At 34.4% G+C, this 15161-nt stretch overlaps 1 protein-coding gene across 1 annotated transcript in view; it reads left to right on the plus strand.

The window, feature by feature from the left end:
• The window catches only part of LOC131276394 (nephrocystin-3-like), a 58952-nt gene that overhangs the window by 39841 nt on the left and 3950 nt on the right, over positions 1–15161 (plus strand). The window contains 16 exon segments of the mRNA XM_058289576.1: positions 1088–1162; positions 2580–2753; positions 3622–3704; positions 4656–4797; positions 5017–5106; positions 5109–5159; positions 5632–5729; positions 6740–6846; positions 7284–7359; positions 9361–9493; positions 12802–12860; positions 12862–12924; positions 12926–12947; positions 13410–13442; positions 13866–13960; positions 14407–14529. Of these exon segments, the coding sequence (XP_058145559.1) occupies positions 1088–1162; positions 2580–2753; positions 3622–3704; positions 4656–4797; positions 5017–5106; positions 5109–5159; positions 5632–5729; positions 6740–6846; positions 7284–7359; positions 9361–9493; positions 12802–12860; positions 12862–12924; positions 12926–12947; positions 13410–13442; positions 13866–13960; positions 14407–14529 (1424 nt within the window).

A 15161-nucleotide genomic window follows, 5' to 3' on the forward strand; every position in this document is an offset into this window, starting at 1 on the left:
TGATATATGTGTTTATAATTAGTGTTAAGAGTATATTGAAAACAACTCTAGGATTTCTGTGCCCAGCCAGAATTTTTCTTTGCATCTTTTAATGTGGAAAAGACAGTTTGAGACTAGCAGAGATTAAACCAAAGAACTTTAAGGATAAAAAGAAGTGTACTTTTATTATAGTTCATCTCCAGAACCATTTCATTCTTTGTTTTAATTATTTTAGTATCAAGCTACTCTTTCAGGTCCCATGAGAAAAGATATTAATTCCTATCACTTACCTTTATCCTATAAATACTGCTTTTTAAAAGCAATATACTAGAATGCTGAATTTATTTAATCAAAATAAGAGTAAAATAAGCTCTCTCTACCATGATTTATACTTGTAAATGTAAAATGAATTTCCATGCCAATTCACTTGATAGGCTTTTTGAAACCATTCTAGTTTAATATTCTAATCTTATCAAATATTAATCATTTATTAACCATATGTATGTTCTTTATAGATAGGACATTCTTCTTTCAGTAAACTCAGCAAAGTACCATTTTTATATCGCAAAGTATCATTTTGCTTTTTATATTTTGTAGAGTTATAACTGCTGGTATAAAATTTGATACTGGTGTATTTCAAAGGTTATTTATGTTGAGTGGTATGGAAATAAGACAGAATTTGCACACATAGGCAAAAAAAATGTATACTTTTTGTTTTGTTGTAACATTGTCCACATAAAATCCCCTATAACTGAATGCTCTGGAAAATATAAAAATACAGACTCCATGTGACCAATGTGTGACCTCAGACATATTACTGAACTTACCTAGTTTCCTTCTACGTAAAGTGGGGATAATAATATTTTCCCTGTAGAATTGTTGTGAGGATAAATGTAAAGTACTTAGAACAGTCCTGGTGCATAATCTAGCATTATAAAATTGTTTATCCCTATATGGGAACTCTGTATTTTATGCATGATTTTTCTGTAAACACACAACTGCCCTAATTAAAAAAATGTATAAAAAAGTGTTTACCACTACTACTCCCTCCCCCTTCTGTTATTCTTATTTTTGTGTATCTTACTTTCACACTTCTCTTTTTTTCCAGATCATTGATCACTCAGGAGATCCTGTAGAAGGAGTATATAAAACTTATGTTTATGTAGAAAACATTATTAAACAGGTACATATGCAAACCCTGTAAGATTTTCATCTAAAATATCTTAGACTGTTTTCCGTAAAATGGAGTTTTCCAGAGAAAACCACTTTTTTTTCAAACCACTTGTTATTTACAAACAATGCGGCTGTTTCTGTTGTCAGTTCGTCCTCACGATCTTACCATGATATTTCTCACACTAGACATCTTTCTTTCTCGTCTTTCTCACAGAGCTCTCTGGTGCTTGAATGCTTGTTATATGTAAAATATATTTCAAAAGTGCCCGTTCAAAGGTAAGTATTTGAGGAAAACTTTAGGTTTTTGCAATAGAGTCTCCTTAGCTTCCCTGTACACTTTGAATTTTTATGTATCAGAAAAGTCCTTCTCAAATGTTTCCACCACATGATCCCTGACAGGAGAGAAGAAGCCAGCTCACCTCTAGGGTCTGAGAACAGAGGACCACAGAGGTGTCTCAAGGTCAAACTTTCTTTGAAGCTTCAAGTATTATCTTGAGGTTTTGTAAGAGTTATATATTCTGCTCAGTAGTATGCCTGTTTATATTTAATATAAAAATCAGCTTTAAAGTATACATTAGCAAAAATGCTAATAATGATTATAAAACAAAATAGCCCCATCTTCAAGTAAAACGCATATTAAAGGAAAATATACCATGGTTAGCCCCTTGACCACCTCCCCAGGGTACTGGGGACCTATTGAGAAGCAGGGGATTAGATTATCTTTTCTGATTAATTTGCATTACCAGCATGGAGATTTGTTAGCTCAGAAGAGTAAGCTCCAAACCTAATGATATGAGTTCTGCCAACACTATTTGTGGAGTATTCTTTAGTCTAAAGGCTATTACCGATTTTGATCGTGTCGTTAACATTGTGAATTTTAGGATCATGATAAGTAAAATGCATTGGGTAGAATGAATAGCCACAAATAAAAATGAACTTATTAACCATCTTCTAATGCTTGAAGGACACACAACATATTTTCAGTCATCTAATATGAAGACTAGACATAACGGCAGAGGTATTTGATACCAAGAAACCCCATCTTAGTAATTAAATTCTTATAAAATGTAACACAATCTATTTCTCAGGCATTAATACAAATCTTTAAAATTTTTCATCCACCAGATATAACCAAAGATATTGTGAAACATTTTTCAGGAAACAAGTTCCATAAGATTCAAATACCCCCCTAGCTTTATTTTTAATAAAAGGAAAAGGTTTTCTTTTTTATTGTTTTTAGTATTTCCTTTTTTTCTCAATTGGTGTTTGTTTTTATAACTATAGACATATTTTTGTAGTTGTACTAAGGCCTCCTGGCTTGGATTTGCCTTCATAAGTAGGTAAAGCTCACTGCAGACCTGTGTGCTGTCCCACACTGCAAGGTTTTTATACTCATTCATTTTCATGTGCTTGTTCTTGGTGTTTAGGACATACTGGGCTTTGAGAACACAGACCTGGAGAGTAAGGATTTGGGCAGTGAAGATTCCATTCCAGAAGAAGATGATTTTGGTGATGTTCTGTGGGACATACATGATGAACAAGAGCAAATGGAAACTTTTCGACAGGCTTCTAATTCAACCCATGAGTTGGGATTTGAGAAAGTAAGCATGCTTGTTCCAACAGAGATCAGTCCCCATTTAATGGCTGTGTTGTGATTGTGTTCCCACCTAAACAGAGTCAAGGTGAAGACTGCCCTTATGCTTTGATTATCCATGTTGAGATGCAGTTAAGTTTATTGTATAGTGAAAGAGTCAAATAAACTTATAAACATCAAACATTTTCATCTATAGATTACGATTTATAACCCACATGCTCATTATGCCACCATCTGTAACCACCCAGACCAAGATTAGGATTTTAGGAAGCCTGGTAGAAATAGTAAGGCAATTCTTAGAAGAATCAAATTATTAAAACATTCAGAAAACAAAGCACAGAAGTTTATCCAATAGGCAGATTAGTCCCTTTTTATTGGTCTAATCAACATCCTTAAATATCTGAACAAATTAGTAGAATTTGAAGTGCAAAAGAATCTATGTCCAAGTTCAAAAAATACTTAATAATGTAAAAAATCTGTGTAAGAACTAATATGTTAAAGAATATTATAGTAGCTAACATCAACATCTGTGCTTTAATAATTTAGACTGCCTGGGTTTGTGTCCTGTCTCCACTGTTTCGTACCTGTGGATTTTGATCAAGTTACTCAACCACACTAAGCTTGGATTCTCTTGTCTGTAAAGCGAGAACTAACATAATACCTCAGAGGGCTACTGAGGATTTGATAAAACAATACATGCAAAGTTTTTAGCAGAATACTTACATAGTAAGTGATAGATTAGTCATTTTATTTATTTTATGAGAGAGGTATTATTACTATTATTAACTAAATGATGGAGGATGATTATAAGTCAACTGTATTTAGTATTCTGGGGCATGTGCATCATCACAATTTAAATTCCCTTTTGTTTCTAGTATTACCAAGGACTTAATGATCTAGTGGCAGCACCAGCACCAATTCCACCTCTTCTTGTATCTGGAGGACCAGGTTCTGGAAAGTCTTTTTTTTTTTTTTATCCAAGTGGTATGATGCAGTGCAAACTGTTGTTGTTTTATGTTGTTGTTGTCTAAATTGCTGAATTCATTCAACAGAACACCTTATTGCATGTCTGGCTTCCTGTGTGACCTGTACAAAACATTAAAGAGAAAAGGAGTAAAGTAATAGGCTCATGCCCGAAGTATATATATAATTTGGATATAAGAGAAAGATATAGGTTAACAAAGAAATAGGAATGGTGGGCATTTGTACTTACATACATAATTTATATAGAAGCACTAAGGGAATGCTGTGTAAGGAAGTAGGGCTGTGTGGTGTGGAATTAGGTGAATTATGGAGGTGATGTGCTTTTATTTTCAAACATTGACTTCATCTTAAAGGTTTCATTGAGATTTTAAATATTTGAAACCATAAGACAAATATGCGCTATTTAGAATGAAATAAATCTTAAAGAACACCAAAAGGCCGGATAACTGTTACCATGAATGCAATCTAATTCTTTTAATCATGGACTTCAAATAATATGAGAATAAATTTTTTTCTTTCATTTTAGTTTATTACAATACTTAAAAATAAAAGAAATAGTAAGATATTCTTTCACTCATAAATATCATTTACATTGAAGTGTTAGCATATGTTTCCTTTTTATTGCCCTTTTAAGTCATATTTGGGAAATAATATTTTTATACTTAATAATGAAAGATACATTCATTTTACAAATGCCTTAACCTCCAGTACAGACTACTGTACTTAAATTAGTTTATGCCAATTTGTAATTAGAATGGATCTATAATTACTTTTGAAAGTTTATTTAAAGGATCAACAAATGGAGTAAAAATGTAAATCTCTGTATTTATGAAGGTGGCTGACCATGTGGTGCCTGAAGGTGGCATTTGATGTTTAGTGAATTGTGAGTTCTTTTTTGTTGTTGACAGTAAAGGGGCTTCATTAGTCTTCAAAAAAGTCTTATCTTTTTTTGGATTCAGTTACAACAGAAGAATTCCCCTAACACACTAATTCTTTCTCATTTTGTGGGGAGGCCCATGTCAACTAGCTCAGAGTCTTCCTTAATTATTAAGCGACTCACTTTAAAGGTATAGTATGCCAGCTTTTAGAACATTTAGCATTTTAATTCAGATTCTGAGATTGTTGAGGTGGGTAAGTCCCTGATGATAAACCAATTTTCATTGGTATCCATTTGTTTTGATTTTGTAGAAGCTTTCAAATCAACACTTTATACACCTGGGTCATCCTGGCGACTCAATTTGGGTTTAAAAGTAGGGCTGGAATATTTCCCACTAGCTGTAATAAAGTGTCTCTCTCTTCATTGGCATGTGTTCTTATCTTGTAGTTGATGCAGTAAGCTTCTTGAGGAGTTTCCACGTTGGCTAGAAAAGCTCTCTAGGCCCACCATCAGGGCAGCAGCAGCATCATTGATTCTATAGATCAAGTTCAGGTACTGTTTTCACTTTGTAAACTACTAATATACTCAGGCAAAAATATTAGTAATGGCTGTAGCAGGCTTTCACATGATGTATTTGTGAGAAGAGGTTGATGTTGTTTATTTTATTTTTGCTTAACTCCTAGGGAGGAAGCATGTGTATAAAAGTATACCTTATGTCAGTAGACACTAGTATCTTTTTGGGAAAGTCCAACTGCATTAACACAATTAGCAAAGAATGGTCACTTTGGCATATTTTTAGAAGCCTTAATGTTTTCTTAAGTGTTCAGAATTCAGAGCAGTAATAACAGTGTTTTACTATTTGTTCTTTTAATGTTCTAAGAGAAATAATCCCAAAATAAGATATCCTTAATTAATAACAGAGTAAGAGAAACTTAATGAGAATTCCATTTTACTTGGGGAGCTTTTATTGGGTTGTCTAGTAGATTTTAAATTAATAGATTGATTTTGTTTTTATATTTTTAAGCAAGTTGAAAAACACGTGAAATGGCTGATAGATCCACTGCCAGTGAATGTAAGAGTAATTGTTTCTGTGAATGTAGAAACTTGCCATCCAGCATGGAGGTAGGATGCTAACTTTTAGATTACATAAAGTGTTTCAAGTGCAAATAAGGAAACTGTTTTTGATATGTGTTTGTTGTTTTCATATTTTTCATGTAAGTATCAGTGAGGATGGGAGAAATGGATGAATTAAAGTAAAGATAGAATCTGTAGGATCTGGAGAAGTTTAGATGTGACAGGTGAGAGAGAAGGAAAAGATATACAAGTTTCTGACCTGAGAATTCAAGTAAATTGTGGTTCCATCTGCTGACATAGGAATCACAAAGAAGGCTCAGGTTTGTGGGGGAAAGATCCTGAGTTTAGTTTTTAGACATGATTAGTTTGAGCTGCCTATTGTAGCTCCAAGTAGCAATGTCTAGTGGGCAGTTTAATTTATGGATGAGGAGAACAGGGAGTGCCAGGCAGGGGTGATATCCTGGAGAACTGTTTTTCTGTTTAGACATTTTTCTCCTAATTGCCTCCTCCCCATGAAATGTTAATACCACACATATTCTGTATATCAGTGTATGTGTGTATGATATGTATGTATGTCTGTGCTTGTGCATAAAAAGAATAAGCTTTTTTCACACACACCACCTCCCTCAACCAATTTGCACCATCCTTGTGAGAATGCATGCTGTAGGAAAATTAAATTCAGACTGGATTATATGTACCTATGGAACATGCTGTGTCTTTTCTTCTTCTTAAAGGAACCAATACCTACGTTTTACTTTTCCTGATTGTATAGAACATAGAATTAGAATGGTTTACTACCTACTTTTATAATAGTAATACATATGGTCCTTATTTTATAATTTTTGTTGTGATTAATAGTTGAAAGTAATGATACTCATGTTAGGATGAATGAAATAAATTAGTATTACTATTAATATGATTAACAGAAATTAGCTTTGCTTACTTTATAAGGGTATTATTAAAATGTAAGTTCTTAATGAATTCTAACCTTTGTGAGTAGATTATAGCTTTTGTATTATGAGAAGAGAATTTCATTTTTTTTTTCCTTCAAATAAAAGATTGTGGCCTACACTTCATCTTTATCCTTTAAATCCAAAAGATGCAAAGTCTGTTATAATTGCAGAATGTGACTCTGTAGACATTAAACTGAGTAAAGAGCAGGTAAGTGTTTTTCATTTTGATGCTGTCTTTCATTCTATCAGCTTTCCTGCCTTTCTTACATGAGACTCAAAATTAAAAATAAGAACTCTCTACTATTATAAGGTTATTTGGCATTGAGTAATTACCTTGTAAAATGCATTCCATCTTAAAAACTAATGACATTTATAGAATAGGCATTAAAAAGATTTTGGTCTTAAGATTTACTTTGATGTATAATAGGAAGTATCTTCAAAGCAAAACGCACTTGCACAGTGATGGCTTGTGCAACTTTGTGGCAGGAGGGCTGCCCACAGCCCGGCTTCCCCCGTGGCGATGCCACTGATGGGACGGCAGGGACGGTGTTGTGCTCGCTGGGGTATTTGTTGATGGCTCAGTTGTAAAGATTGCTCCATTCCAGGATGGTTTTGTATTTTTGTTTTGTTTTTTGGGAAACTGATGCAGGAGTTCTGCTACACTGTCGTTCTACTACAACCTGCTGTGCTCTTTATGTCACCCTTTTCAGCAAAATGGTTACACGGTAAGTGCTGGCTAATTTAAATGCTCTTCTGCGTGTTTTGCGTTTGCTGCAGACCTTTCCTCACCGTGTGGAACTGAGAACGGATCACTCCAGCAGTCTCTTGGGCCACTCAGATTCTGTTTATTCTAACAGTGATACAAACAACCTGTGAGAATGTGACTACATTAATGACTGAAGATTGAGTAGGTCATGAATTGTCATGACTTGCTGGATATGTTTGCTCAGTTTTCATCATACTAACTCTCCTTACTGGGGATGGCAAAAGAAGGCCGTCTTCACCTTTGGGACCCACCCGTGAGTGCTCTGTATCACTTGCTCGAGGCCCCCGGCGCTGAGAAAGGGAGCATGTAGCCAAGGCACAAAAACGTTATTTTGTCATGTGTCCTTGAATGTAGGTAGATATGTATGTCGGTTGGAATTTTTTTTCAATTTTATTGAGATGTGTTAATAAAGCATAGTAATAGAATTCATCCAAAGTGTACAACCAATGGTATTTTGTATAAGCGTGTAGTTGTGTGTTCATTGCTTCATCATTATTAGGGCATTTTCATTATTTCAATGATAATAATAGACAAAAACAGACAAACAAACAAGAAAATGCCTCACCTCTCATCTATGTTTCCCCCACTCTGCATAGCTGCTGCTTCTGGCTATTCTCTCCAAAGTGTATAATCAATGACTTTTAGTATAATCACAATGTTGTACATTCATCATCTCAAAAATTTTAGAACAATTTCATTACTCCAAAAAGGAAGATTCCACAACCCTTAACATTCCTTCCTCTGACCTACATGACCACTAATCTCACTTCATTTTTATAAACTGATTAATATTTACATTTTATATAAATGAAATCACACAATATGTAGTACTCCATGTCTGGTCTCCTTCACCTAGTATAGTGTTGTGGTTTTTTTTTTTTTTGGCTGATATTAACATTTCATACTATTAACTTACATTTGTTCAATTTCAAAGAAAAAGAGTTGGAATTTGTAATTGTCTCCATTCTCAAAATCCTGATAAACTTTTCATTTTAAAATAGAAATTCTTTTATACATATCCATTAGTATTTTGCCTTTCAGTAAGGCATTAGAATGTTCCACTCCTTTTTTCTTCCATACATCTTTATCCTTAGTCTATTCTAAACCAGAGTTTTAAAAAATTTAATATTTAGGTATCAATCACAATAGATAATAATCCTACCACAACTCGTATTTCTAGACACTGAATTGAGTACTCCTAGCATTTAATTCCATACTCTCATCGTAAGCACCAAATTTTAAATGAAAAAACAGTTTTGTAAAACTTTCAGTTACCCATATTTCTACCATCCTTTTCTACTGTCATCAGTTTTGTAGCACTGTATCTGGCAGCTGTCAACTTGAGTAGCTGGCATAAGTACAGTTTTAGAATGTGAGACTTCTTCCATACATTTCATAATGCTTATTGAAATGATCTATTTTAAAAGGGACCATGGACCACTTTTGTTTTTTGTGTTCTTTACACATCTTAATGTTTAACAAAGAGACTACTAGTAAGTATTGTGTCACTATTTTAAAACAAACCTTTTCTTTAATGATTGTTTTTAGCCTGTTGTTTTCCAAATTCTGGCTGTAAACAAATGTAGTTTGCATGGGTAACTAACTAATAAAACTTAACATAAAATTATTTTCCTGTTTTCTGTATATATACAGGTGGCATGCTTCTGGGTGATAGAGCCATGTCTTACTCATTTTTATAGTCATAATGAATAGCAGCATATATTCAATAATGCATAGTAAGTCCCAGCATATGATAATTGAATTGAATTAAATGGTACACCAAAATTAACTCAATGACTCTAGCAGCCCCATAAAACTGCATTTTCCTGCATCATGTTTTATTGAATTCCTGTTATCAATTGCAGTACAAAAAATAGAAACAGTATTGTTTTATTTACCCCCAAACTTTCACAAATGTTGGTAGGACATAAGAAATGAAATCTATTCTCAATTCCAACAGTGCTAGGCAGAGAGGAAATTTAGATAATGTACTTCATCAGTGTTTCCAGTGTCAAGATACTGTTTCATTATATAGACTTGTTCTGCAATCTATACAGGAGTCCATGGCCAATGATACAGAACTAATGAAACAGGTAAAGTATAATTTAGAAATTATGCAAAGACGATTACTTTATACATGAATTAAGGTAAAACTTTTTTTAAAATTTGTGATTAAATATGTGAAATAAACATATACAGGTACATTTGCAACCATAGTGAGCTTGTTAGCCAGAAATGATGTCTTGGGAGAATTTGCCTTGTCATGATTACCACTAAGATTTATCATCTCTTTATATTCATTGGCTATTCTTGTTTCCTCTTTTGTGAATTGTGAGTTCAAGTCCTTTCCCCATTTTGTAAACATATTGTTTGTCTTACTCTCATGTGTAGGAGTTGTTTTTTTTTAGTGGTAATACTGATATATATTTTAAATTAGAAAGATAACCTGTATTGATTACTTATTACAAAAATAAGGAAAAAAATACCAAAAAACAAACCCATAAATTCATTTGAAGTAAAATGAAAAAGACAGTTGAGCATTGGTCTCATGTTTTCAAACTTTCTTATACTTCTGTATAGGTTTCAATTTATTTAATATCCCCATGATCAGGATTAACAAAAGTTTCTGGGTGAGAATTTAATAAATCTGACTAGATTTGTTTTATATTGAAGAAGAGAAAAGGTAAGGTAGGCATTCTTGCTTCTAGTGAGATTAATGCCAATCCTAATTGCACTGCAAGTAATAAAGTTTTTTGATCACAGTTTAGAATTGTCTTTTTGTAAAAAACAAACAAACAAAAAAACCTTCCTATAAAGTCATTATATATTTCAGCATATCTGAAGAAGCCAGCTCAGGAACGTGTAACTGCAGAGCATTAAAGATGGGGTGATAGCAGAGGTGCCTGCGCTGTGTGGCGCTGGGGCTAAGGCTGGGGTTGGTCTTTCAGGTAGAAGTTTCCAGGCATTGGAATTGTCCTGAATGATGTTTCAGTGATGGATGCAGGCCATGGTATATCTTGTCATAACTTACAAATTTGTGTGGAAGAGAGTGTGAACGATAATGTGGGCTACCGTCCACATTTGGTGGCGCACTCCGACGTGTGTATCCGTTGTGGCAGGTGTGCCACGCTGATGAAGGATGTTGGTGTAGGGAGTGGGGGAGGGCTGGGGTGGGACTGATGGGCATCCCCTACATTTTTTATGTACCATTAACGTAATCTAGATATCTTTAAAAAAAAAAAAGTATAAAACAAAACAAACACCAGCAGAACCTTTCAGGCTCATTTCAAGAACCAGGTAATTCCCAAGCCATGGTGGAATTCACTTGGATTGTATAACCAAGATTTTAAATTACATTTTAGAATTCTTTATTTGTGTAAGGTGATTGAAATGACCAAGAAATAATAAAATCAAGGCAAAAGAATTGAAAGATTAGGTCATAAATACCAATTTTTTTCTTGTGACAAATTCTCATAGGTGTTTTGTTACAAACTATTTTCATTTTTAAGAATATGAAATGCATAGAAATTCTTAAACGTACTGCATACAAATCCTTCGTTATAGAGTTGGCAAATAAAAGTGTACTGTTTGTTTCTTGTCTTTTAACTTTATTGTATCATTCATAATACAAAGTTTTATTTTGATGAGGTCAAAATTATTAACTCTTTTCCTTAACAGTTAATGCCTATTATGTCTTGTTTACAAAAAACTTAGCTCTCATAAAGTTACTTAGATATCATTTATGTAAGTGTATCTGCATGATAAATGTAAAGCCCCCGTCAAGCAGCACACTCACATGTTACCATGGGCCTGTTTCTAGACTCTCCTGCTCCAGTTTTCTCTGCCCCTTGCCAATACCACACTGTCATGGTTATTAGAACTCTAAAGTAAGTCCTGCTATTTGCTTGGGCAGGTCCCCTTTCATTATTATTTTTCACAATTGTCTTGGCTAATTTGCCATATATGAATTTAGAAATGGCTCAGCAAGTGTCATGAATTTTAATTGGAATTGCATTGAGTTTAAAGATTAAATTGGGGAAAATTATGTGAGTTTTCTCCTCCATGGAAACCTAAATAACCCTCCCTTTATTCAGTCAATTTTTAGTGTCTTTCAATAGTGTTTTGGCATCTTCTCCGTAATGGTCCTGCACATCTTTTTAAAAATTTGTTTCCAAGTATCAGTATCATATAGTTAAAATTAACATTTTTAAATTGTTTGTTGCTTGTGTGTTTAATTCTTCTTTTTGAGTATTTTATCTCCAGCAACCTTGCTTTTAGAGTTTGAACTTGAATCCATTTTTATGTTAATTTCTCAGCTTGTAGGTTCCTGGGTTTTTTGTTTTTTGTTTTTTGTTTTTAAGATTTTATTTATGTATTTCTCTCCCCCCCTCCAATAGCCACTCTCTGTGTCGGCTTGTATTCTCGTCAGGCAGCACAGGGGATCAGTGTCTCTTTCTACTGTGTCATCTTGCTGCGTCAGCGCTCCTTGTGTGCGGCACCACTCCTGAGTGGGCTGTGGTTTTGTGCTGGGCGGATCTCCTTGCACAGGGGCCACTCCTTGCATGGGGGGCACCTGTACACGGGGGCACCCCTGCGTGGGCCGGCACTCCTTGCATGAAGCAGCACTGCACATGGACCAGCTCCACATGGGTCAAGGAGGCCCTGGATATCGAACCCTTGGACCTCCTGTGTGGTAGGTGGGTGCTCTATCTGTTGAGCCACATCCGCTTCCCTCCTGGGGTTTTAACTTCTTGTCCCACCCTCACATCTATAAGCGTTCTTGTCATTGTCCTGTGCCTATGGGCACATGTTTTGCTCATGCACTTCCTAACTGGAGGTAGGGCCTTTCGGAGGTGCTGGTGTTGGCAAGCATTCCGTGTCCAGCTCCTCGCCTGGGCGTGCGAATCCCAGTTACTGGCCCTGCTGCCTGTCTTGTCACCTCAGCCATGCCTACGCCACCTTATCACCCTCAGCCTCAGTTTTGGCACTCGGTGATTTCCCTTTCTTAATCTGCAAGTTCAGCTGAGCATTTAGAAATGTTTTGTTACATTGTCAGGTACTGTTAGGTGTTTGTTGTAGGAAGGTCATTTTCTTCCACCATCTTCCCAGAATTGGAACCCTGCATCAGTTTTAATAGTACATTTCATGCAGTTTTACTTTTCACTACACTTTTTTTCTGTGTGTGCTATATTTGGTGTGCTAAATCTTATATATGCACTCTTAGTTGATTAAGCCTTTTGGATGGTGTGTTTTATTGTCAGAAATCTTTTTTGGTTTAATACATCATTTTAATGATAAGTTTGAATAAAAAGTTAACAAAAGAATTATTGTAGAACTTTAAATGACTGCTGGTTACTTGCGGAGGTGCTGTATGATCATGTGGATTTGTTTTTCTCCCTAGATTCTCTGCCTTGTCAATATTAGTCACAATGGTGTGAGTGAATCAGAACTGATGGAACTATCCCGAGACGTCCTGCACTGCCCTCACTTCCCTTCTTCACAGTTTATACAAGATGTGTTTGTTGACTCAAGTTTCAACATTTGCAAGTAAATATCATTTTAATAACTTTGTAATAAGGTTTTTTTCTTTTTTCTTTTGCTTAGAAACATCAACATATCATCGCATGGTTTTACAATGTTGTTATTTTAAATGTTTCAAATATAAGACAAAATTGAAATTTGGTATTACAAAAGATTTTGTAATGATTTTAGGTTAGCTATAAAATTTGCTTATGTACTACCTTAAAGGGGTAGCTATTACTTTAAAAGTAGAATTTTTTTAGAAGAGAAAGAATACTGTTTTCAATTTTATGTTCCATTTAATTACACTATAGTAATGAGCTTGTCCTCTGTAGGTCAGTCTGCCTCCATTCACAGCCCAATTCTTCATAGCTTAATAGCTCCACAACCTTGGCAACTTTCAAGCTTATCCCAGGGACTGTAAGAGACAGCCCTTGGTCCTTCTGAGATGGTAGACATGATGTCTGGCACAGAGCAGTAAATGCTTAGTATATATTGGCTAATACTATATTATCATTTGCAGTTCTGTGGTTGATTTATAGATGTGTACAAATACAAATGAAGTCTTTTATTTGAGTATGCTTTATGGTATTTGTGGGTGTGACTGTTATTTCACTGATTTAACCTTCTCCTTTATTGTGTATTTTTAAAATATGTTTTACTCTTTTTAGTACTTTTTCACTCCAAATTTATGGGATCTTTAATATATTATCTAAAATTTTGAATTCAATTTCATTTTGAATTCTTAAAATATTAGTACAGATATCTTTATTCTAATTTATGTTTTTCACATGAATATATCCTGAATTTAAAAATATTCAAATGCCATTTCAATTACACAGCTATAAAATTGAAAAAATTATCAATTCTTTTTTAGACATTCACTGTTATATGTATAGAAACTTAGAGAAAATAAGATGTATTATTTTTCCTTTTTTTCTCCAGGCTTGGGAAACAGTAAGATTGGAGTATATAGACAGTCCAAGCATTATTTCTTCATATAGGCAAAAGCTCACTAAGTATTTCACCATGCAGCTAAGGTATTCTAAATGTCCATGTTGTTCTTATGTAGCTTCTACAACACACTCTACCTTTGGGTCCTTAATATTTTTCCAAAGGTTTAAACTTAGGTGAAATCAAGTCAGGATTATTTTTATTATTTTTATTTAATTCTAGTTAAATAGTTTAAAATATTTGTGCCATTGTGTATCCAAGGGTGTATATTTAGATCCATTGAAGTTTTTTTTTTTTTTTTTGGTAGTTCAATTTTAGGAAATGTCTTTAGAGTTTGGTTGGTTGGTGGTACTGAATTTTATTGAATTTATTTTCATAGTTTGGTAAAGTTTATGACTTTGAGCTAACTTTCTCAATATAGAGTATTCTTAAAGAGTCAGGGGCATATGATAAATATGTTTTCCTGAAGACTGTTTGAAGCAATCTCATTGTGGGAAGATATCATTGAGTACTGTCCCTTCTCTTGTAATAGTCAGGACAGAGTGACTTGGAGAAGTGCAGACGAACTCTCTTGGCTTTTTCAGCAGCAGGGAAGTAAGCAGAAATTGCAGCATTGCCTCCTCAATCTCTTTGTATCTGAAAACCTTTATAAAAGGTAAGAAACTTGTTGTAGAACATCTTTGTCCAGGGAAACAATAAAATGGATTTAAAATAGTTGTTCAGTTTAGCAAAGAGAACAATGGCATTTTCCATTTAAAAACTGGTCCAGTTTATAGTGGTACCTGAAGTATCGTGTGGGAGAAAGTTTAGGACAATTTGCAAATATGCCATGAAGTCTTCTTTTCCAAGAGTAAAAGTAAAATGATAGTGTAATTGTTGCAACATAAAATCAGAGCTGGAATGTCTTCTGGGGCAGGTTTATAGCTTACTGAATTTAAGCACCCAGAATTGTTCATATTGTCTGCCTCTCAGGACCTCAGACAACTCAAAGTGTGGCCTTTAAATCAGACTCTGGGCTCCAAACAGGATCTTACTTGTGTTGAAATTAAAGAAGGGGTTACCTTGTGAGTCATAAATTTATTTTGTTTGTCTCCTCCAGGTTGTTTGAATTTATCAGTGGCAGAACCACCTCTTTATGAGCCGTACTTCTGATCTCCTGAGCCTCATGAGGATTTTCCTGCCTCACTTAGAAATTTAGTCACTTCTCATAACATAGTTTGTTTTGCTCTTCAGTGAACAGTCAAATTTCTTCACTGAACTCCTTACATTATTTCTGATTTCCATCCC

Source organism: Dasypus novemcinctus, chromosome 28 (assembly GCF_030445035.2).
Source record: "Dasypus novemcinctus isolate mDasNov1 chromosome 28, mDasNov1.1.hap2, whole genome shotgun sequence".
NCBI lineage: Eukaryota > Metazoa > Chordata > Mammalia > Cingulata > Dasypodidae > Dasypus > Dasypus novemcinctus.